The sequence below is a fragment of the Elephantulus edwardii genome, unplaced genomic scaffold (genome assembly GCF_000299155.1).
Source record: "Elephantulus edwardii isolate Elephantulus edwardi_28Jun2011 unplaced genomic scaffold, EleEdw1.0 scaffold00106, whole genome shotgun sequence".
Taxonomy (NCBI): Eukaryota; Metazoa; Chordata; class Mammalia; order Macroscelidea; family Macroscelididae; genus Elephantulus; species Elephantulus edwardii.
This window is the reverse complement of record NW_006399856.1, coordinates 5,196,505-5,221,498: the sequence shown is the minus strand read 5'-3', so window position 1 is coordinate 5,221,498 and position 24,994 is coordinate 5,196,505. Positions and strand designations below refer to the sequence as shown.

At 38.5% G+C, this 24,994-nt stretch overlaps 1 protein-coding gene across 1 annotated transcript in view; it reads right to left on the bottom strand.

The window, feature by feature from the left end:
- ABCA12 (ATP-binding cassette, sub-family A (ABC1), member 12) overlaps positions 1-24,994 on the bottom strand; it is a 224,601-nt gene that overhangs the window by 22,152 nt on the left and 177,455 nt on the right. Inside the window, exons 34-44 of the mRNA XM_006891919.1 lie at positions 20,893-21,145; positions 19,854-19,940; positions 18,733-18,826; positions 17,543-17,670; positions 14,880-14,967; positions 12,998-13,103; positions 6,797-6,851; positions 6,055-6,232; positions 4,249-4,364; positions 2,900-3,059; positions 1,046-1,299 (exon numbers count right to left, since the gene is read on the bottom strand). Of these exons, the coding sequence (XP_006891981.1) occupies positions 1,046-1,299; positions 2,900-3,059; positions 4,249-4,364; positions 6,055-6,232; positions 6,797-6,851; positions 12,998-13,103; positions 14,880-14,967; positions 17,543-17,670; positions 18,733-18,826; positions 19,854-19,940; positions 20,893-21,145 (1,519 nt within the window). The remainder of the gene's footprint in view (positions 1-1,045; positions 1,300-2,899; positions 3,060-4,248; positions 4,365-6,054; positions 6,233-6,796; positions 6,852-12,997; positions 13,104-14,879; positions 14,968-17,542; positions 17,671-18,732; positions 18,827-19,853; positions 19,941-20,892; positions 21,146-24,994) is intronic.

Below are 24,994 nucleotides of genomic sequence, written 5' to 3'. Positions count from 1 at the left end.
AATGACTTTTTTAACTATGAAAGCAACTCCATTTTTCCTCACTTTTTCATCTCCAGAGTAATATATCATATGGCCATCCGACTCAAAATGCCCCATGCCAGTCCATCTCATCTTATTTTAATGTGAAATGATAACACACCTGCACATATTTCTCCTAAGCTTTGTGTTTTACTCTTTGCAGTAAGAGAGAAATCTCAAAGAATATACAGAGAACTGTATCTCTCTTTTTAGGGACTGAAAGGTATTTTATTCACGTATATAAACACACAATTTTTAAACTAGTTTCTAAATTGAGCCCATTTCGACGTTTTTTTCTTTTTCATTTCTTTTTTTTGAGGGAGCAGGGATAGTGCCACAAAATAATAAGTTTACACATATACAATTATGCATATGTATTCATTTCTCTGAAGGAGAATTCCTGGAAATGGAATTGCTGGGTCATGAATAGACTTCTTGCACTTACGATACTTTCCTCACTTTATCTCCAGTTCTTTTGCAAACTCATTACTGACATGCTGCACCCTTAATCCTCTTTTCCCTTTCTGCCTGTAAAAGTGTTTTCTGTCTTTCCAAACTCAAAGATTGTATCATCGGTTTATGTACACATTATTTCTACCACTGGGTAATAATCCCTCTAACTATGCTTATTTAAGATTGCTCCTCTATTGCCATACTGTACTTGGCAAAGATTAATAAATATTTACTGAATAAAATGAATGGTAGATTATACTAGTTTGTTTGTTTCTGAGCAAAATATTTCCATAGTACTAATGTAAAATCTATTGGAACCTAATTGGTAGTTGTGCTGCCAATCAAGAAGACACATAGTTTAAATCCACAGAAGAAAGGTGGGCAATCTCTTTCCCTGTGAGTTATAGTCTCTGAAAATCCACAGAAGGGTTTGAGCTATGCGTCGATTCCAACTTGGAAACACATAAATACAACAATAATGTAAAACCTTGAACTTCTGATGCCCTCCTGGAATTCTGTGTATTGAGTTCTATTATTGATGCAAATGTCATTTCCCCACCCCCATTATATTTACCTGAATTTCTTTATTAGCCATTCGTTGATTAAGAGTCTTAAGAGAAAGAACACGGTGCCCTGAGAAGCCAGAGCCACAAACATTGCACCTAATTTGTCCATCTCGAAGGTTTCACTTGGATATTCCACGCCATATGCTTTTAAGAAGTCTAGTACTGACTGTTGTTGAGAAAGTTCAATCAAACCGTAGCCAAAGCAGAATTGTGGGAAAATCAGGAAAATGCGCTTGAGCGTTTCAGAGATAAGTTCTAAAGTCTGAAATAGGAGAGACAGAAATCAAACTCAGTGTTAGGTTTCCTGCAAATCAATAAAAATGTAAACAAGACATAGGCAAATATTATAACCCAGGAAACTCACGTAGAGTGTTATTTCACAAACATGCTGAGTTCAGATATAAACATTTAACCAAATATTAAAGATTTACCATTAAAATAAAGGCAGAAAGGATTATATTTTTCATAAGATGTCAGGCTCACATCTGAAGATAGAATCTCATCTCTAATTGCCTGAAACACCAGGGTGTTGCATGCTGAATAGGGTGAGGAGAGGTGCATAAGTGATGGAGGTATTCAGTACAGTAAAGTTTCAGAGGCGAAGACAGTTCCTACTTGGAGAGGGACTAAAATGGTGAAATGAGATGGAGCGAACAAAAACATATCTCAATGAGGAGCAAATGGCTCATTTGCACGTTATTCACGATTGGGGCCAACCACTTGGCGCCTCATGAATTTTCTTTCTCCTCCTGGAGTGTGCTTGTCTATCCCCCCAGTTCACTTCATTTCCGCTCTATTCTTTTTCATTCAATTGCCTGGCACAGCTAGTGCTTCTCTTCTCACTCAACATAATTGTCAGCTCTGAATGAAAAGTGATGCTTAGAGTAAAGTAGACTCCAATACATGATTGAAAGGGAATGAATTGGGCTTTTTTTCCTCTATGAATGTTCAGATGATTCCTCACTCATAGTCATAAAACGAAACCATTCCCCCTGTCACCATCACATCATAACAAATTGTTGATAAGTCGGGCTGACCAATTGGTTGTATGATATATGTGATTCCTTGCAATCTGGCTACATTCTGGTGGTGCTGTAGTTAATTACGCAGCTTCTAGTTAACTTACACATTGTTGGGTTAAGCCATCCAGTCATTTAGAGGGGGAAAGATTTGCTAGTCTGCTTCTGTAAAGATTAGAAGCTCTATGGTGCAGTTCTAGCCCTCCTGTCAGTCTACTAAGAGGTGAAATCAAATTGACTGCAATGAGTTTGATGTCTAAAAGCCCCAATGGTATTCAATGGATTCTGACTTACCTTCAGTTTAGTTTCTTTGTGGGATAAAGGTACCCATTTCTTTGCTGTAGCATGCGTAGTGGATTTGAGCTGCCAACATTTTTTTAGCAATGCAACCAACATATAACGCACCACTCAAGGGCTGTTGTCATTATGTGTTGCTGCATTGACTCTGACCTATAATGCTCTTTTGAACAATAGATTGAAACCTTGCCTGATCCTATCCCATTTCACAACTTCCACTGTGTTTACACCCATTGCTGAAGTCACCAAGGCCATCATCTCGCTGTGGGTGAGCTGCAGGGTATAAAAGATATCTGATTTCACCCCAATCACTCAACTTCAGTCTTAGCAAAAGGCCAAAGTTCTGGCTCTGGGCAAGTGCTACTAGGCCTTAAACCAGGCTGAGCCTAAAGAAGAATTTTTAAAAGACGTAATGCTGCTCTCCTACATTTAATCAAATAAATTACATTTTCCTCTTTTAAAAAAATGCAAAAGTAAAAATCTGCTTGGAGCAGAAAGAAGCTCTTGATACTTGAAAGTAGTTCAGCAGACTAATAAGAGCCTTACCGGATCGTTTGGCTTTTCCTTGGAAAGAAAGTATACTACCGAGAGGGACACGATAGTATTGATGCCAAAAAACAAGTTGACACAGACGTAAGTAATGAAGGCAATTCCAGTCTCGTGGAAGAGCCCTGCCAGCAGGTACATCCAAGAAAATGTTGCATACCTGTAGGTTAATAATGCCAGAAATGAAAACCATGCCTTAATTCTTCTCACCCCTAAACAAATAAGCAAATAAAAAAAAAAACAGAGAGGAGTTTCTAAAATGAAAAAAAAAAATCCCAATTAAAAAGGTGTTGGCAAGACCTGCAGCTAGGTCTCTCTCTTACTCCTCTGTTTTACAGGAAAATAAAGAAATGCAATAAACAATTAAGAAAAAAAGGATTAATATTTTTTTCCCTAGTTAAGAAAGTGGCTATATTTTATGGAATCTTGAATACTCCTAGCTCATTGCAAATACAAATTACTGCTCTCTGGTCATGGTGTTATTTTCCCAAGCAAAAATTAATTTGATCAGGAAATAGAGTTTAATTAGCATATACCTAATAGTTTGAAGTTGACTTTTAAAAAAATGGCATTCTTGTAGACTAGTCAAATAGGTTAGCAGCTGTATTGCCTGTTTTGAGTGAAGGCTTGGGCAACCTTTACACAGGGACGTGGCACTAGAGAAAAAAGAGGGTCTGTGTGCATACAAGTGCTGACTAAATGAATACCATGCACGCATTTGGGGCAGAAAGAATTGTTTCATTAAGCATTGCTCATACCAGATGGTACTGTTTTAAATGCAGTAACAATAATACTGTGTGGAATTAGAGATCTAGAAATGTAGAAGTAAAAATAAACATACATGTGATATAATGTCACATGTTGTTGTACAGTGCCATCAAGTCAACTATAACTCATAGCAACTCTATGAATAACAGTCTGAATCCTGCCCTATCCTGCCCCATCCTCACCTTCTTAGATTTTCTCGAACCCACTGTTATAGTCACTGATACACTCACATAAATTATCAGTACACAAATTCACATGTATCACATTTTCTGGTCATTCTAAAGCCTCCATTTTATAGAAATTAAATTACATATGTAAATCGCTGGACAAGACACCTGACAGCCCATAAATGCTCATTAGTGTCAGGTATTATGTTTATTAGTAAGAACAGCATTAATTTTCAGAAGTATCATACCTTACAAGCCATGGACTAGCAAGTGTAATCTATTCCTAGTTATCACTCATGTCAAATGAAGTCCCAAGACAATTGTAAATTAGCTAATGAGACCAAGGTCCTATTTGCAGTTAGGAGCATTTAATTCTCCTAATTCTTTCTTTTCACTGCTTAATCAACAACTTACCCAAACAACAGAAGCAGGAGAGAGACAGCACCTAGATTGTTTTCACTATAGAAGGCAGGTAACTGGAAAATCGCAATGACACCAATTGAAAATGCTACAGGCACCAAGTAGAAGACCTATGGGAATATGTAAAACAATGTTTAAATACGGCAAGTGGCCACCCTTTTTTAAAAATCAATAACCCATCTAGTTTAAAAGGACAACAAATGGAGCTAGAAAGATATAAAGAAATATCTTTTTATGTATGCTCTCATTGCCTATCCCATCCGGTTTATTTTACACTGATTTCACTTCTGAATCTCTCTCCTCCAGGATGAGGTCAAGCCAGTCTCTATAAATATACAAGGAGTCCCTTCCCTCGTGTTCCAGCCTCCAGGATTAAAGACTTGGGATCATTGGATAACATAGGTTCGGGGACAGAGATAAGGCAGCCAGGTAGCTTGTATTAGAGTCAGTCCTCAAAGTATTGATTTCATTCTGACTGCTGGAGCTCTCTCTGATAGTTGATTGGCTTGGCTTGGCTATCAGTGTGAGCCGCTCGGTGACAACAGCAGGCTTCCCGATTTTCTTGGAACCACAGGTATATGTGAAGCCAGCATTTCTTCAGCAAACAGAAATATTACATGCTGAAGACTTTGCAGCAGGATGTTCACAGGAAGGGGATGGTAATTGAATTTGAGCTTGAAAGCCTCCTAAACTGAATGCGTGCCAAATGCAGGACAATGGAGTTTGTAAGCAGCAAGGAGATCTTCACAGAAGCATGTACTTTAATCATCCTTAATAGTCAGTCCACATTAAAGTTCCTATTAAGCCCAGAACAGTCATTACCATTCTTTCAGATTTGACTTCTACAACAAACACTTTTTAGACCTCACTAGATTCATTAACAAAACAGATATAGAGTTAATTACTCTCCAACTCTTTTACAACAATCCAGACGATTTCAGCATAATCACCGGGCAAACGCATAGCCATCCTGGGCTGTTGGCCAACCCTGGTCCATTTGGAGTCAAGAAAAACCATCTGAACTTTGGGACCATTTTATGCAAATGAGAGAGCCATAAATGAAATATATCCCTTCTTTTCACTACTAATCTTCTCTAATGTGTCATCTAGCAGGGGCTGCTACTTTGAATTTTTCAAAGTAGTTGATTAAATTTCTGTAGTCTTGATTATTTGGCACCATTGGGAAAGGCTATTTGGCCATATTACTTAGTTTCTGTTATCTTTACTGTTGCTAGAGGTTCCCAAATTTCAGAGTGTTCAACCATCATGAGGGAATCTCATTTGGACATATATATTCTCCGGGCTTCACCTTCAAGACGTGGATCTGATGGGTTTTGGCTGGGACCCAGTAACTTGAATATTTAGCCAGTACCTTGGTGAATTTGACACAAGTTAATTGGACTTGGACCATCAGACCACAGAGAGGGGAGGAAGTGGCTTTATCTTGAACTGCTAGACATCACAGGTGACTCCATGGCACTTAACACCAATAACATACTATGACAGCTTTGGGAGCAGGAGTGGCATCCACTTCCTAAATAACTTGCCTCCAGAAACTATGAACTTTGATAAATGTCCATTGTTGTAGAGGGGCTTCAGGCCTTTTGTTCTTAGGGTCGCTACGAGTAGTGCTCGACTCAAAGGCAATCAACAACAACAACAACAACCATTGGATGAATGGGAGATGAACTGATTTCTTTTAAAAGAAAATATTGTGTCTTTGGTGATGAGCTGAACAAACCAGGGTAAGTAAATATAAAAAATAAAACCGATGTCTTTGCAATGTCACCAACTACTTACCATGTCATAGATGAAGTTGGTCACCCAGTAGCACGTCACACCGATGCCTGAAATGTGCTGCAGCTGCTTGGATTTGGTCTGGTGTTCCCTCACGACGTAGGTGACAAAGCTTGCGGTGGTGACAGAGTAGCCCATCAGGATAGAGAGTGCCACTAAAATATCGATTAAACTGCTGATTCTAGAGTGAACGACAGGGTGAGGGAGGCACACATAAGTTTCTGGAACTCTTTTCCTTTCAGAAAGAGTCATGACTCAAGCCATCAACAAAACAGTTGGAGAGTTGGCTGTGACACAAACAAGTCTCCCTGCAAGGCAGCCAGATAATAAAATCTCCTCCATGACTCCACTGTGACCCTGGATAAATGTAGCTCTACTGCTTCTGAATTGACTAGGGATAGTTGATAGAAATTCTGGGCTTACAGGGAGTATGCAAGACATATGTAGCTCTCAAGCATAGAAACTGCACAGAAATGCTATGCAGGAAAGTTGAAATGATAGAGCAGTTATGCACTTGACTTCCAAAAGTGGCAGACTCTGGGAATCAGTCAGCAACAAGCCCCATTTGGCAACTCCACTCCACACCCTTTCAGAAACTTCCTTCCATCCCAGTCAGTGACATATATTATCATCTTTTCGAGATTGACATTCACTCCACTACAACTGTGATTTCCAACTATAGCATGCTGTGAAGACGCTCAGTTCTACCGAGGAGGAGGTATTCATGCCAAAGAGACTTGCTTACGTGGCTTGTTCTTGGTCTTGAACTCCTGGGTAAGGGTGACTGTACATGATGATGCCTGAAACCAGAGACAGTTCCTTCATTAGCAGGTGCTCAGTTAACCAGAAACACCACTTTTTAAGTTATATACATAAATACTGCCTTCCTTGTGCTATGATCTCAAGAAGTCTACTTTGGAACGTTTGAGAGTGACTAAGGTTCAAACTACTCTTTTTCCTAATTCCTTTCAACACCATAAGAATAGATACTGACAGAAAAAGAAAAAAATGCATTTCCCCATTTGTGTGGAATCTTTAGGGAAAAGTGAAAAATGTACATTTCTTATATCACATTCCTTTTCCTTATAGCATCTAGGTATTGTTGTTGTTGTTATGTGCCGTTGAGTCACTTGCTACTCATAGCGACCCTGTGTACAACAGCCCTAAATGCTTCTCTATCCTGTGCCAATTGCACTGTCTCCGACACACCCATCCCGATTAATCCAGTCACTGAATCAATCCACCTCATAGGGGGCCGTCCCCTCCTGCACTGTCCCCCCACCCTCCCAAGCATGATGTCCCTCTCCAAGGACCGGTCCTTCCTTAAAAAATGTCCGAAGTATGTTAGACGGAGTCTCAGAATCCTCGCCTCCAAGGAGCTGCCCGGTTTAACCCTTTCCAGGATGAATCTGTTTGTTTTTCTAGCAGTCCATGGTACCCTCAATACTCTTCTCCAGCACCAAAGCTCAAAGGCATCAATTCTCCTTCTATCCTCCTTAGTCATTGTCCAACTCTCTGATGTATAACAAGTGATCGCAAAGACCATGGTCTGTATCAGACGCATCTTTTTGCTCTTCAGTACTTTGGAGAGGTCCCTAACAGCAGACTTTCTCATGGTAATATGTCTTTTAAAACACAAATTCTTCTTTCAGAAGAAACTCTGAAAAATGCACTGGAGTGAAGAGAAGCCAAAGCACAAGGAAGAATTCAAGATACTAAAGAGTTGAATAGAAGATTTCAAAAGGCAGCACGGGATGACAAAGTAAAATACTACAATGAAATGTGCAAGGAATTGAAGTCAGAAAATCAAAACGGCCAAACTCGCTCAGCATTTCTTAAGCTCAAGGAACTGAAGAACAAATTCAAACCTCAAGTTGCTATAATCAAAGCATCAAGGATGCTTTGGGCAGAATATTGAATGATCTAGGAAGTATTAAAAGAATATACTGAGTCACTGTATCAAAAGGAATTGGCAGATACAGAAGAATTTCATGAAACCACATATGAGAAAGAGCCTATGGTGATGAAAGAAGAAGTTCAGGCTGCTTTGAAGGAAATGGCAAAAAATAAGGCTCCAGGAATAGATGGTATTCCAATTGAGATATTTCAGCTAACAGACGCTGCCCTGGATGTGCTCACCAAGTTGTGCCAAGAAATCTGGAGAACAACCACTTGGCAAACTGACTGGAAGAGACATATATATATTTGTTCCCGTCCCAAAGAAGGGTGACCCAACAGAGTGTGGAAACTATAGAATAATATCATTAATTTCACATGCAAGCAAGAGTCTACTGAAGATTATCCAAGAACAGCACATCAGCAGAGAACTGCCGGAAGTCCAGGCTGGGTTTAGAAGGGGTCGTGGTACTAGGGATATTGTAGCTGATGTTAGATGGATCTTAGCTGAAAGCAGGGAATACCAGAGGAATTTCTATCTGTGTTTCATTGATTATGCAAAGGCATTTGACTGTGTGGATCATAACATTTAGGTATATGTGCAATAGATAAATTATATCTGGAAATTGTGATTGTATTTAAGTAACAGTTCAGAAATGTTTGATGCTTAAATAAACAACACAGAGGGGAACTAGTTATTTCAGCGTTTCCTTGTGGATGCAAAAGCTTAGCATACTGGGTTACTAAATGAAAGACTGGAGGTAAGGGGTCGCCCAGAAGTGCCAAAAAAGAAAGTGCTCACATTACACTCCAAGAAGTCAGCCATTGAAAACTGTGTGACACACAGTTCTACTCTGATGCACTAGGAGTCTTCATGAGTTGGGAATGACTTGATAGCAATTGGAATTGGTACTAGAAAACTGACATTTACTGTCCCACTTGTCCTTACTGTGCCATTGTTCATGGTGGAGAAATACTGTAGCCTGGGAAGACTATTCCTTGTTGACCATTTCTAAGATGCCTATTGTAAGGGCCTCCTACAGTAGCATATCGGAACTTCAGTCACCCTTACAAGAGTCTCAATGGGACTAAATAGTCTGGTCTAGGAGGAAAGAGAGGCTCAGACTGGCTCCAGAAAAAAACAAACTGGTTGTTTGGGTTTTGGTTGTTTTTTTTTCAGTTCTAGTAACATCCCAAACCATTGGAATCTCTCAAAAATAATCACACTCTCTGAGATAACAAAACTAAGACCTTTCCTTTCTCTTAGAAGACTTGGATTACTCAGTCAAATTGGGCTGGCAACAGTTTCTTATAGGGACTGCCGGATAAGTGAAAAGTCTACACCATCTGAATAGCTAGAAAACAAAAGTAGAGTGTGGGAGTAAAGACATCCCTTAATAACTTATTCTTGTAGAGTTGAGAGGAAAATATCTCACTTGCTGCTTAAATAGTATAAATTCATACTTCAGAGAATCCATATATTATTGGTGGTGGTTGTCAGATGCTATCTCATAGAGATGGTGCAACTCACAGAGACTCTGTGCATAATAGAACTAATAGATCTAGATAGATAGATAGATATATAGATAGATATAGAGAGATGTATAGTATTATATATGACAAAGATTAATAGAAGGAGAATTGATACCTTTGAGGTGTGGTTTTGGAGAAGACTATTGAATATGCCATGGACTGCTAAGAGAACAAACAGGTTCATCCTAGAGAGGGTTAAACCAGCCTTCTCCTTGGAGGCAAGAATTCTGAAGCTTCATCTGACATACGTTGGACATGTTTGAAGGAGGGACCAGTCCTTGGAGAGGGACATCATACTTGGAAGGGTGAAGGGAGAGCGGAGGGGAGGAAGACCATCTATAAGATGTATTGATTCAATGACTGGGGTTATGGTGGTAGGTGTGTTGGAGACAGTGAGAATGGCGCAGGATAGAACAGGTATTAGGGCTGTTGTACATAGAGTCGCTATGTGTCTTAAGTGATTTGATGGCACATAACAATAACAACAACGTATATAATAATAATAGAATACTGCTTATTTCGGCTGATTATCCTGTGGTTTATTCTTTCTAGCAACTGAAATTTGTAGCACTTGCTAAGTAAAATGTGACATATTTTGAGATTGGATTCTGTAACTGTTGCAGCAAAGAAATATACAGTCTAAAACATTAACCACAATCATAGTAATTAATTTGGCCAGTGATTCTAATCACATCATTGGGGGATGTGCTTTTTATCTTTTATGTGGATTAGTGAGTCCTCTTTTTTGCTGTAATTTAATTTTCCTTAGGGCCCCACTTAAGCCCCATTGCTGAATTATAATATAGGCAAGGAAAACATTTCTTTTTTATTTCCCCCTTGCATTTCAGAATCAAGAAATACTCTTATTTCACCAGAGGAATCTTTGCAAATATATTTGACTCCTCTATGTAAAATGCTGCTGAACCATGATAATTATCGAGTTGTTTTCTTAACATATCTTTCGCTGAAAGATCAAGTAAAAATGTCAAGGTTTGAGACCTAGCTCATAATCTTCTCTGGTTTCTGCAACAGCCAGAATAATATCTCAAGTAGACTAATTGGTGAAACATGTGTATTAAATTGCATGTAATCTTAATATTTCTTCTACATATAATATAGCTTTTTAAAGGCAATTGCTATTGTCTTTACAGTTTTAAATATACAATGAGATTCTCTCTTTTGTATTGATCATCGCTGAGCTAATGCAACCAAAAGAAAGAATAAACACTAGGATGGGTAGGGAAATGTGCCCATATTTTAAGAGATACATAAATATTTAAGTATGAAGGGTCTACATATACAATGTATGTTAGGAAAAACAAGCCAACTTACAGTCTTGGGAAAGAAAAACCAGAATTTTCATATTAAATTAACCACTAGAGGGAACCACATGAATATAATAGATATTGACACTGCAAAACAAAGCTAATTAAAAGATTTTTATTAGCATGTTAAAAATGAAAAGAAAATCAATTTTACAGCTAAAGTAAAAATCTCAGTTCATGCAGTATATAACAAAATGGCCTTAACTGTGCAAGTAGATGGGAGAGGTGGAAAGGGAGTAATTGGATTGATTATTTTAATTTTCCATTTTATTGTGGTAGAAAGGGATTGATTTTTAAAGACAAATAATATCACCAGGGCAGAGTTCATGCATGCATTACAAGAGAATGAAAATGACACAATTTGCTTCTCTGAAAGAAATTCAACTGCTTCCAGAGGGTAGAAAGCTTCCAACAGCATGTCAGTATAAGAAAAATTTAAGAAAGAAGAAAAGTCGGCAAAGATGGTGAAACTTCATTTCACATACTTTGGATGTGTTATTTCACATACTTTGGATGTGTTATCAGACGATGCCACCAATTTGGGGGGGAAGACATCGTGCTTGGGAGAGTTGAGGGTCAGCAGAAAGGGGAAGGTCCCCAACAAAAAGGACTGACGCACTGACCACAGCAATGGGCGTGAGCACGGAGGAGATTGTGAGGACGGGGCAAGGTTTGGTCCATCGTCCATACTGTGACTATGAGCTGTGGTCAGTTCTAAGACATCTAAGCTTGGTTTTGAAATAAAGATATTTTTTCCCTTGATAGGTTTAATACATAGTTTATTTTCTAGAATTCTTAATTCTTTATACTCTTCAACTTAAATATTACAGTTGTAAGGTACAGCAAGCCTACTGGAGACCAGAGTGATTCCAGTGCCCTTGGTCTAGATTAAACAGAACTAAGAATAAAGAATAATAAAGGCTTTCAAAAGCTGACACCCCTCGACAGTGCTATGAATCTCTGATTCTCAGCAGCTCACATTTGCTGCATTTCTCTCTCAATATTTCTGTAGTTTCTAACCTTCATTACCTGTCAGAGCAACAAATAGCCTCCTAGCTCTGAATAAGACATTCTACACAAAGCTAGGTGTCCAATAGCTTTTCACACCAGGTTACGTGGACTCACTTGTCTTAAGTCACCATTTCATTTAGTTTACCACTTTTGACTATACTCTTACTTGATGCTCTAGATCTAACGACTTTCAATCTGTTTCTGTTCTTCTTTATTCTGCCTGCTAATAAAATACCAAAGTAGTTGGGGGAAATACTGTCTTCTCTGAAAAGAAGACTCCATAAGATTCTATTGTTCCAGTTTACATCTCCAGTCACCACCACATCTGGCACACACAATTACGCCCAGCTGAAAGAGGAAAGGAAAGCTGACATGGCTATTGCTGAACGAGGAATTGTGTCTTTGCCTCTTTCAAGAGTCTTATTCACTAGGCTGGACCCTCAGCATTAGCCAGCAACAGTGTTTTCTCTTTATTATTAATATTTTAAGGATCAGGAGGAGAGAATGAATGAATGCCATCTGGAGTACAGAGCTCCAGTAGCCTCGTGGTAAGGAGTGGTGCTACCAACCCAAAGATGCACAGTTCCAATCTCCTAGCACCTCCACAGAAGGAAGGGGAAGAGTCGGTCTCTTCCTCCGCCTTGGACGGCTTCTTAAAATCGTCTGGAGGGTCAGCTGTGAGGCAGTTCTGACTCAGTGGCACACAGCAACATTAAAGGAGAGCTGTGAGGATTAGCAATAACTCTTATAAAGTAGGTGCTATAGGAAAAGTATTCAAAAATGGGAATACTTTGGGCCAGGTATGGAACCTCTTAGTTTAAAATCTTTGTGCTAATATTTGTGTGAACACTTACTAAGACTATTCTTTACATTTTTTTAACCTGTATACAAATAAGCAGTTATCAACTGTTTTCCTACGAGATATAACCTCTATATGTGGAAGCCAGCATGAACACAAAGTCAGCATTGTTACCCTGACTTGATAAATGAAGATACTAAATTCACCTGAAGGCAAAAGTATTACCTAGAATGTGCACTGTGGTAGTTACTCCTTCCACACACCGCCTAAAATCTCGCAAGTTAGGAGCCATAAAATACCATTAGGAAGGACACTATCTAATGATGCGCATTTCTTTGCAGCAAGTAGAAAACTTGAATACAAGAAGCGTAAGTAAACTTACCATGTCTAGCAGCATCATATCTTGACATGTTCACTCTCAGGAGGAAATTGTTAAAACTGTTGAGATAAGCTGGAAGGGAGTGATAGCCTTCTGGATCATACCATACCTGTCAAGTGCCAAGGACAATCAAGACAACTGGGTTGAAATTACTATGGGCTCCTTTTACATCTTACATCCTACTGTGAGTGTGTGTAAAATAAGAGTACCAATTATTAATAACTCACTTAATCTTGGAAAATAATAGACCACCCACCAGAGTACTGAATACAAGCCTTCATGTTTCCAGCTGAGAGATGATTGTTTATCTATCTGATAAGTTATTGGTCATTCTAATTCTTTCCCCTAGACAAAATGTAAGACATACTAGAGAAATCATTGTCTCCATTTCTGTGTTTGGTTTATAATAATTCTGGGACTAAACATAAGGTTTTCTGATACTCAATACTAATAAGAAAACAAAGTGGTACAGATCAAACCACAGTGAGGGGTGGCGGGGGTGGCATGGAGAATACACACACACACACACACACACACACACACAGTATCCTAGAATCTACTAAAAAACCTAGAAATTCCCCTACTAGGTTTCCTGGTTATTAACTTCAAAGACCTTCTCTTCTATGTAAAAAACAGAAGGATTTAAAATAATAGTGTATCTTATTAAAAAAAACCCCACATCATTAGCAATTTTAAATTGCAAATTTGATTTGCAGAATCTTTATAAACCCTTGTTTATAAATAATATTTACTCTGTGTGTGAAGGGGGAAGGAAATAAACCAAAAGAAGATATTCAAATAGCTTGCACTATTTGCTTTCTGTATGACCTTGTAAAAATTAGCTGAAATGATCCAATTTCTATCTCATAAGGATACTATGAGGATGAAATTAGGTAGTTTGAGTGTAAGATGATCTTACTGTTATCCTTAGGTTGGCATATAATAATCATTCAACTACTTTTAGTTTCTCTATTTCTTCTCTACTTGTACGTGTCTCTATCAAATGAAAACATATCTGAGGGCCAAATTAAAATTCTTAAGACTGCTACTGATCATATGACTAGCCATGTGTTAGATGCTGTGACTCTAGCTTGTTTCAAAGCCTAAGCCAGGTCTAGAAGAGAAACCGTCAACAGGATCATTTATCTCCATGAAACTCAGTGGATTCTCCATGGATTTCAAGATTAAGCACATACACGGTCAGTCCCTAAAAAAATTATGATACATAAAGAAGGGGGAAAAATACACACAGCATAAATGTATAGTTTTGAAAGAAGTATAAAGGAAGCACATACATTAACTTGGGTGAGACACATAGTAATGTAAATCTTTTCAATCCTTGAAGACGTTTCCCTCCTGACCATCTGAGTCTAAATCACTCTTTCTTCCCTCCACTCTTAGGAATCTGGTGGAGGAGCTGTCGTCGACTTTTAGCTTATCATACACACCATCAAACTTTCATAATCATTATAAAAAGTGGTTCATTTCCAAATCAATATTTTTAGATTTAGTCTGCTTACTGTATAGAGTTGGTTCCTTTCCAGTGCTGAAAGTACCATTCAATAAATATGCAACAAGTGACATATTTATTTTCCAATATATGAAAAGTTGAAATCGTGTTCCCAAGCATTATGAGAAATAATGCTACAAATGTTTTAGAACATATGTTCTGGTGCAGTGTGTGAGGCTTCCCTCGGGTATAGAGACACAAGTGAAGCACTCTGTGAAAGGTATATGGGTCTTCAATACTGTCAAGCTGCTTCTCAGCTTGATTGTACCTAGGCTTTGTTTCTACGGCACCTATCAGTTTCACACTTTGTTTACAGAACCTATCAGTTTCACATTTTTGTTTGTATACCATCCCAGAAGAAAGATCATCAATTACCTTTGCAAGTGTTCTATTGGCAGGGACTTCTGTTATATCAAAACGAAGATCATTAGTCAAAGGCAGCCCAAAACTCCAACCTCCATATCTACATAGAACAGGAAAATTCTTATTAGCTTTAAAGGAGAAAATGTTTCTAAAGAGATTGAAAGTACTTGACTAGGAACCCACTTTTTCTTCTTTCCTTTACCAGTATATTTATTGTATTAACTGAATACAGTCTGCCAAATATTTTACATTTTTATTAACTCTCTTTATCAGATTTCACTCTAAAATGTATAATATAAATACGATGGGGGGGGGAATCCTCCCCCAAATAGCAGATGTAGAGTACTGAAAGAGAGTCACATCTAATTTCTTTTACCTTAACTGGTAGATGAACCATATTACAAAAATATTAAGATTTTAGTCCCTTAATTGACCTTTCTTGATGTTGTCATTTTGGGTGCTGTTGAGTTGGGTATGACTCACAGCCACCCAGTAAACAATCATCCTGAACCGTATCCTGTCCTGTGCCATCCGCATCATCTCTGACACATTTACCCCGACTGCTGCAGTCACCACCTCAGTCCATCTCCTTGGAGGACGTTGCATCTAACATCAGCTCCTATTCTTTTCAAGTAGCTCCATTTCATCTATTCCTCAAGTTACTTGCCTTATCTTATTCCCTAAAGAGCTCTGGTGGCACAGTGCCTCATGTAACTAACCAAAAGACTGGGCTTGAGTTTGCCAGTTATTCTACGGGAGAAAGATAGATACTCTCCTCCCATTAAGATGTACAGCTTTGGAAACCCCACAGAGAGTCACTGTAAGTTGGAACCCACCCAGCAGCAGTAGGTGAAGCTCGTCCTCTGGCACCTTTTCTTTTCTCTCCTTGAATGCTTGCTATTAAGTCTCTCTAACGATCCTGTGCTCACAGTCTCATTAAAAGCAAAACCTTGATTCAAAGGATATATGATTAGATACTGTTGTTCTGACAGGAGTCCAGAATGAAGGCTGCTAGTGGAGTGGACTTGGGGGGAGGGATTGAATAACAATGAAAGATTTTTTTTCTTTTACTTTTCAAAGAGAAAGGCAAATTGAGGGGAAGGTTGGGAAGGGGGAAAAGTACAACAATGAATGAATGGAAATCCAAAGTCTCTGTAAACGTTCATTAAAATAAATTTAAAATAAAAATAAGAAATCTAAATAGCACAAAAGAATGTCATTGGGTTCATGGAGTGACTGGGTAAGTTTGAACTGCCAACTTTGTGGTAAGTCATCAGAGCTTAACCACTGCACAATCAGATTAGTCAAATGTCCACCAAGTGAGGTCTGGTTGAACACAGTCACACTAGAATCATCTTTTCACTCTATGTGAAGTGATCTTTCCCCCAAATGCGATGACATAAAGCTGCAATTTTGAGATGCAGAGAACACTATAGGATATCACTCACTTGCTAATGAGTCAGATTTTTGAACTTCTGACATTAATGAACCTGTTTTCATAAAAAAAAAAAAATTTCTAGTACGTCTGTGGCTAGAAAATGTTTGGAAGGATGTACACTAAAGTACCAGTAGTAGGTATACATGGGTGTCTCAAGTTCACTGCCGTGGAGTCAATTCCAACCCATGGCAACCCTCCTTTGGACTTGCAAGGTTGTCAGTTTTAACTGCAGGAGACTTCTCATCATTCTCCTGTGGAGCTAGTGGTGGATTCAAACCTCATAAGGTGTGCAGTCTTTGAGTTTACAACACAACACACTACAGAGCTTCTTCATATATATATATATATATATATACACACACACACACACATATATATACACATATACATATATATACTTATATATATATAGTATTTTCTAATTATTTTTAGAGTGAACATTAACCATTTATGTGTACTGGAAAAAGGAGGAGGAAAGAGAGAGGGCAAGAGGAAATGCTAGCTCTTGAGAACCCTCGCAACCTTACATCTGTGGGAAATAATTAAGTGGCTTAGGCACCCACCTGTGGCCTTACCACATGTGTATACATTTTATACACAAGCAATGTCACAATTCAAGCAATTGTTGTTGTCACTGTTGATTGCTGTGGAGTTGAGCACGACTCATAGCTACCCTATGAACAAAAGGCCTGAATCCTTTCTATAATTATCATAATTTCTCAAAGTTCATAGTTTCCAGAGGCATGTGGTTTAGGAAGTGGATGCCACTCCTGCTTCAAATCGTGTCTTAAACTGGGAGCTCCACCAAACACTGTCCACTATGGGTAACCGTTATAGCATTTTCACCCCAGTGGCACAAAGCTTAGCATCACATCAAACCCAGGTTAGCTCAGTACAGCAATTACTCTCAGAATTAAGACTAATTGTCATAAAATACTATAGCTTAAAACTCTCTGAGTCAGTAAAATCCAGTCAATTGGCCTTTTGCTTTAAGAAAACAACATATGCAAAGCCCCCACCTCCCGTGCATAAACCCAAAACCCCAGCCAGCAGTTTTTCCATTTGTTCAAGTAATCCTTGAAGTAGCATAATGACTAAGCTACTAACAAGTTTAAATGAAACCGAGGATTTAACCATTTCAGTAGATATTTCCATCTACTTTCTATACTGTCTCCATTTCAGAAGACAATGAGAATTTGAAAGCAGGAAACAATTAAATATGTTATAAACAGAATACCTTTTTTGGGTAAACTCATTGGCAGTCGATATAAGATAATTTTCTACAGGATGTCCACTGAGGTCATAAATCATTTGGGAAGAAAATGTTCTTCTATGAGGTGGGTAATAGCTGGTTTCAGGACATTTCTGAAAAAGAAAGTAAACTCTTTCTGGAAAAAGCAGCTCAAATCAAACAATTACAACTAGGAATTTTGGACTCCAGACTTGTCTGTTCCTACAGTTGGTGAAGTGTGATAAAACTGTCCTCTGTATCAAGAGTTTTGCAGAAGAAGTCATGTTGCCAAGAACTGCGAACCGACAACTATCACTAACGTGGAGTATAAGCCTGCATTTAGAATCCACGTATAGGCAACAAAAGAATGCAGGTTAACTAATGTTTGAGATGACTTTCACTGTGCTGACAAAGCTTGATATATTTGGAAAACAGCATTAAACAATGATTAAAAATCCCATCATTTAGATTAAAGGGGAGCGAGTAACCCACTGCTGTAGAATTCACTCCAGCTCACTGCTACCCCATGGAACAAGGTAAAACTGCCCCATCACCCCCAGGAAACCAACTCTCGATTCTTCCCCTACTGAAAAGCGAAGCTGACATTATGATGACTCTCTAGAGCTAATGGTAACTTCGTTTCTCCAACAATCTTTCCTTTCCCCAGTGGATTTGTGGTTTGGTGAATTATCTAGAAAACCATGGTGTGGATCCGTAGAATACAAGATAAAAGATGACTGGGTAATTATTTATAATTCTTTCCCGATATAGACTATTCTTGCAGGCTGAATTTGTAGCTCAGACACAGAATGTGTTCTAGATTTGCACATTATTAACTTCCCAGCTGACTGCGGCTGTGGCAGCCACATTGTATTTGCATTTATGACAATTACGGGGGCATTTTGTAGCCAAACAAAAAGCTTCCCAGTTAGAACTCAACTAAGATCAAAAGTATATTTTCAAGTGGTTTTCACAATGGTAGAATTACCTACATTTGGAAATTTGTACTGAGAGGAATTTAAAACAGTGACCTGAAGTTCAAAGTCAATATTTTTGAGCTGCTTAGGTCTCTGTCTCTGAGCTCTGCACTTGTGTGGAGTGAAATGATACTGACTCTTTGGTAACCTAGATAGATCTTCCTGCTTTCAGTGTTTATTCCTCCTTTTTCTCAATCCCTGGAGCTAATTCTGTCTCACCTGGACATTGTGGGAGCAGGTACAGACATTAAAGTCAGTACTAGGTTCTTTACTGGTGTTCCATTTTAGAATGGTGCCTTGCTTTAAACATCTTCTGCAAACAAACAAAATAAAATTACAATTAGGGGTGTGAGTGTGTTCTCATGTTTACGTATGGACATATAAGCAAGTACTTGGTAAGAAACTCAGGCTATGGTTTTACTGATTTTTCACTACCTGACTATATATTGCATTTGCATTTCCAAGTAATTTAACATTTTGCAGTAGGTGATTGAGGAAGACCACTTACTGATTAAACAGTATTAAGACCAGAGTTCTTTGAATTATCTTAATGTGACAGGATAGGACTTTCTGGCTCCTTATTCTTTTTGTTCTTTTCATCCTTACCTCTGACTGGGAAGTAATATTTTAGCATAATAATGCACTAATGTCAGGGTTACATAAGCTATGCACTACCGTGGTAGCTTGAATTAGCAGCACTTTAGAATAAAAAAAACCCCCCACAATGGATTTAGAGTCAAGGCAGTAGATCTGGGTCTCAGGTTTACCTATAAAATATACAATATACAACCTAGATTTCTTTACACAAATGAGTTGGTCTCTTTGAAATGAAGCTTCTTTGTAAAATGGGATTAAAAACTGAAAAGACTGCCATGATTTTTATGTGAAAATATGTGTACACTATCATGCATCTGATGGTTATTATGCTACTAGTACACAATACCAGAAAATTGATTGGATTTGATGAAAAGAGATATGCAGACTCTATTCAACACAGATTTCCATTATGCACTAGGCATGTTCTCAGGAGGGGTCAGTTTCTGAAGGGCATCAGGCTTGGAAGAATGGAGGAACAGGGAATCAAGGAAGACCCTCAAGGAGATGGGTTGGTGCAGAAACTGCAGACATTGGCTTATATACAGCAGAGATTATGAGAATGGAACAGGATTGAACAGGGTTTCGTTGTTGTACACAGGGTCACTGTGAGTGGGAGCTGACTTGATGGCATCTAACAATCACAACTATCCTCCTTTACACACACACACACACACACATACGAGCTCTTGCACACACACTTGAACTGAGATGTTCAGCAAAGAAAAGTAGTAAGAACCACTTACAAATCACTGTTGTTCAAGCATATATTGTCAATACCAGGAAAGGCCCACATTGCTGACACCAGTGGCTTTGTGCTTGCATTAAAATTCCTGCAATAGAAAAATATGAAAAATAATTTAATGATTCTTTTAATAGTAAATGCATGACCACAAATTATTAAAGACATAAAACATCCTATTTACAGGACTGTTTGGTTAAAAATCCAAGCTACTATTAGGGGAAGAAAAGTATGAGGAAAATAACTATTTATCTCTATTGGCTCTCTTATTACCCTTACTGTCATACGTGTTGAATGTTCATCTAATGTGTACATAAACTGAACACCATTACTATTCAGTAATTGTGCGATGGACAAAAGACTATGAATTCCATAACTGATTGGAAAGTCAAAACATAACATGATCAAAGTCTAGTCATGAAAAAGAAATATCTATTAAGATATTATTTGAAGCAGAACATTAAAAAAACCCAAAGAAATTCCAAAATGCTTAAAAATCTATTTGTTATGGGACTGACATCCAGGTTGGGAGGAGACTGAGAAAGATGGGATAAATAATGTACACTGCATTGGAGCAGATGAGGGAGACAACTGTTTAAAAGGGATGTGTGATTGGGTATTATTGTCATGACAAGAGTTCAGAATGAAGGCTGTATAGTGGAGTGCATTTGCAGGGAGGGATTGTATAACAACTAAAGAATTTTTCTTTTACCTTTCAAAGAGATAAAAATAACTGGAGCGGAGGGAAGGGCAGGGAGAAAGTGCAACAATGAATGAATGGAAATCTAAAGTCTCTGTAAATTTTCATTAAAAATAAAAATAATAATAATAAAAGACATATAAAATTAAAAAAATCCAAAGCTAAAAAAATCTATTTGTTGAGGGCAAACATGTATTGCAATAAAGGAAATGGATTTTATTTGACAGAATCAGATACTGTGGGTCCCACATTTATTTTTTAATGTTCTAGGGAATTCAGTTAGCTAAAAGGACACCTCGAAAAGCATTTTGGAAACATCATTTGGCTAAAGAAAGAAACTCACGCATAAAAGGCTGTCTGCTCAGTGGTGCCGTAAAGAGACGGAGAGATCTGGAGCTCAGGGTAACTGTTGCTGGCATCTCTCAGTGTGCCCAGGCCCATGGCAGTAGTCACAAAGACGATGGGCAGGATGACCTGAGCAATGAGGCCTTTCCAGTTCCTGCGGGTGTGGTGGAACCTCTTGATGAGGATTGCCATTATCTTCTTGAACAACAGCCCAAACCCATCCAGTCTCTCTCCTCGCGTCAGCATTTTGTCTGTTTAAGAAAAAGTTACTCAATATAGGTGTGGAAAATGATTGATGAATCAAGGAATAAAGTAACTTAAAACTCTGTGGATGGACCATATACTGTGTTGTGGTGGAGAAAGCTTATATTTTCAAGTTTGAACTCGTATTTTCAAGTTTGAATTTGTATTTTCAAGTTTGAACTTGAGATTCAGCCCTATACTTATCCACTTTGGACTTGAGCCTCAGTTTCACCACTGGTAAAATTGAGAGCCAAAGCACATCTCAAATAGAGATTCCCCATAAATTTGCTCTAGAAATTGTAGAGACACTATTAGCCATTTATATAGTCATGTGATATTTACAAAGTCATATATCTATCATGATCCAAAACATACTGTTAGCCATTTGTGTACCAATTTGATATAAGTCACATATCCAGAATTCTGTAAATGGATATTGTCCCTCAGTTCTAAGGAATAAATGCAGTTCAGAATTGGTGGTGGTTGTTGCCGTGTGTCTTTGAGTTAACTATGGCTCACAATGACCCTATGCACAACAGATTTAAACCTTGCCCTACCCTGTTCCAGCTTCACCATCTCCACCAGGCTCAAGCCCGTTATTGTGGCCACTCGGTGTGGCAAGAGATAGCTTGCATCAAGAGTTGTTGCTGTTGTGTACCATCGAGTTGGAATCGACCATAGCCGACCCTCTTCTGCTGTGTTTTCAGAGGCAGTAAACCGCACGGGAGGAGATTGCTCATCCTTTCCCAGCGGAGCAGCTGGTGGATGTGCCTTTGGGATGCAGCACTTCTTACCACAAGGCCACCAGATTGAAAAAAAGATAAATGCAACCTAAAACTCAAGTCCAGTCTAAGAACTAGTTTTGATTGTGACTTAGTAAATATATCTCTCTTTGGTTCTGATTCTAACACGAAGGCCAATGAATTTACCCTTAATGAGGGGAAAATAAAGTCTCCTCCGAGGTAAACTCGCTCAAACATTGATATTCTCTTTAGAACTTGGGGATGACACCAGCGTGTCTCACACTGCCAACTCTGCTCTTACCAGATGCCGCTGAGTTGATTCCAAATGTGGCAAACCCCACGGTGCAGAGTGTGACCCAGTGACACACGTCCTTGTTCTGTTTTGTTTTATCTTTAATTGTGGTTTGGGTATAAATTTACAGAGCTCATTTTCAGAGAAATTTGCTTCTCTCTCAACAATTTTTGCACATTTTGCTTCCTAACATGAATGGCAGTTCCTTCCGTGTCACAGCCATAAGATGACTGAAACAAATCCCCAGGACTTTATTCCCAGGCAAGTCTGGGTGGCTTAGAATTCACATCTTTCCAGTTAGTAGCTGAGTGCTTAGACATTTGTGCCACCAAGGGATTCCTGGATTTCTTGGGCTGCTGTCGGTGTTAGGGGTCACTAGGGAGGCTCTGATTCATAGCGACCTTTACTGGTAAGAGCACAGAAAGAAGGCCTGGGGTGGGGGGTGGCTGGGAATGTCTACATTCCCCCTACTTTACAAAGCTCTTCAAGTACTGAGGGGAAAAAAAATCTTGGCTTCTGCAGGTAAGAGCAACTGCCGAGACCAAAACAGTTGCTTCCTCAATAGAGTTCTTATTAACTAATAATTCCAACAGTCTCCTCTAAAAATAGGTTCAAATATAACATCCGCTCCTAAGAGCTGCTGCCAAGCACTTCACATGTGATAAGATGACAGTATTCGTCAACCCTGTGTATATTTTTAATTCTCCATCACAAATTAAGCAGCCTCAAAATCATGATCTTCATTTAGCTGATAAGGAAAAATACAAAGCTGCTTAATTTAAAATGAATTCCAATTAAACCGAGTGAACAAGTTTAAATGCAAACTCATATCTCGGCAAAGGGGAATTGTAGAAGGAGCGGAATATTTTAAGTTAATTAGTATGCTTTTCTGTTTCTGGAGAAATGACATGTGGATGACTTACAGGTGTATCAAATGGAGTAAATGTGCTTTCTAAAAGATAATGTCAATGAGGGGAACATTTTGACTGAATAATAGTTTCAAACTATGAGACAATTGCAGAGGAAAATACATAAAGTTTACTTCCTGGGGTAGGTGACCCCATTCTAATCAAAGTCCTCCAGTCTCTGAACTCTGCAACTATGTTCCCCAAAAGATTGTAAATTAGGAACAGAGCAGAGGAAGAGGACAAATCAAACTCAAGTTCTAGAATTATAAACATTGCAGACTTTTTTTTCTTTTCAGTTTTTGCTGTTGTTAGGTACTATATATATTTTAGTCTTGCTGTTGTTAGGTATATATATATATATATACACACACACACGTGTGTGTATATATTTCTCTTTATATATATAGATATAGATTAGATAGATAGATAGAGAGATAGAGATATCTCAGTATCACAGGTAAACTCATTTCATTTCCTCTCCCCTCCCCAAGCCTGAATGACATGATTGTCGACAAGATACTAGCTGGCAGCCAATTCCCAGAGTGGAGGCTCCAGGTCCCCTGCTGGCCTGCAGACCCATCCCCTCATGTTAGTTATAGAACAGACTTCAGGTCTTTTGTGCAAAGCTTACTCTGAGTCGCATTCAACTTGACAACACTTAACACTGCTAAATGAGATTAGTGCTGCTGTATCTGGAGAAATACTCTTCCACTTTGTATATTAATCTTTGTCAATGTGCTGTGTGAAGTAACCTGGGTTTGCTGTGATGCTGAACCTTGTGCCATTGGGGTATCAAATGCCAAAATGGTTTCCCAATATGGACAGTGTTTGGTGGAGCTCCCAGTTGTAAAACAGGTTTGGAAGCAGGAATAGCATTCACTTCCTAAACCACATGCCTCTGGGAACTCTATGAACTTGGAGAAATGATGATAGCTATGGAAAGGCATTAGGTCTTTTGTTCATAGAGTCACTACGAATGGTGCTTGACTCAATGGCAATCAACAATAACAACAACTCTCTATATAGAGAGATCTTAATTGTTACAGACACTGTGTCAATCTGTCTCATTGAGTGTCTGCCTCTTCTGCACTGACCCCTCACTTCTCCAAGCCAAGCTTTCTCTAGGGTTTGATGCCTCCTATTAACATGTCCATTGCACTGTGAGACAAAGGCTTGCCATCTCCACGTCTAAGGAGCATCGTGGCTACTGTAGTGCTTCCAAGACCGATTTGTTTTTTCTTTTGGCAGCTGATGATATCTTCAAAATTCTTTTCCAACACCACGATTCAAAGGCCTAAGAAAACCTTTAATTAAAAGTTCTGCTCTTGGAGAGTTTTCTCACTTTAAGCAAACTGTGGAAATGTCTACTTCATAATTTATATATCACTTTATAGCAGGCTTCTCTAAGTAAACAGTGTTTCTGAGGATACAAATTAGCTGTCAGAAAGAGAATAAGAGACAATGTAAAATTATTTCCTAAAGAGTTCAAGCCCTCAAAGTTGTATCAAGAAATACAATTTTTCTAACATGTCTTCAGTGGAGAATTGTAAAGAAGAAAAGAAAACTACAATTATAATTGTCTGGCCGTCAGTGCCACCTCTTCAACTAAGAGGCTTGCTCCCCGCTTAAGTGTTTTTGACAGCCTCTGAATTGTCTCAGCACCTGAATGGCCCAGAATGGGAGAAGATTATACATTTTTCTAATTAGATATTTTTAATTTTTTTTTATGATGCTTTCCTTCACTTGAACAAATCTAATAACAGGAAGTGAACTCCCTACAGATAAAAATGGTTGCAGGAATTGAAGTCTATGGGGGAGAGAATAGTCTAAAAGTATTATATTTTAGGGCATTATTTTTATCGTAGGAGTATGCAATGAGGGTTGCAGAGTGGATTATATTTGGGGGTAGGGGGT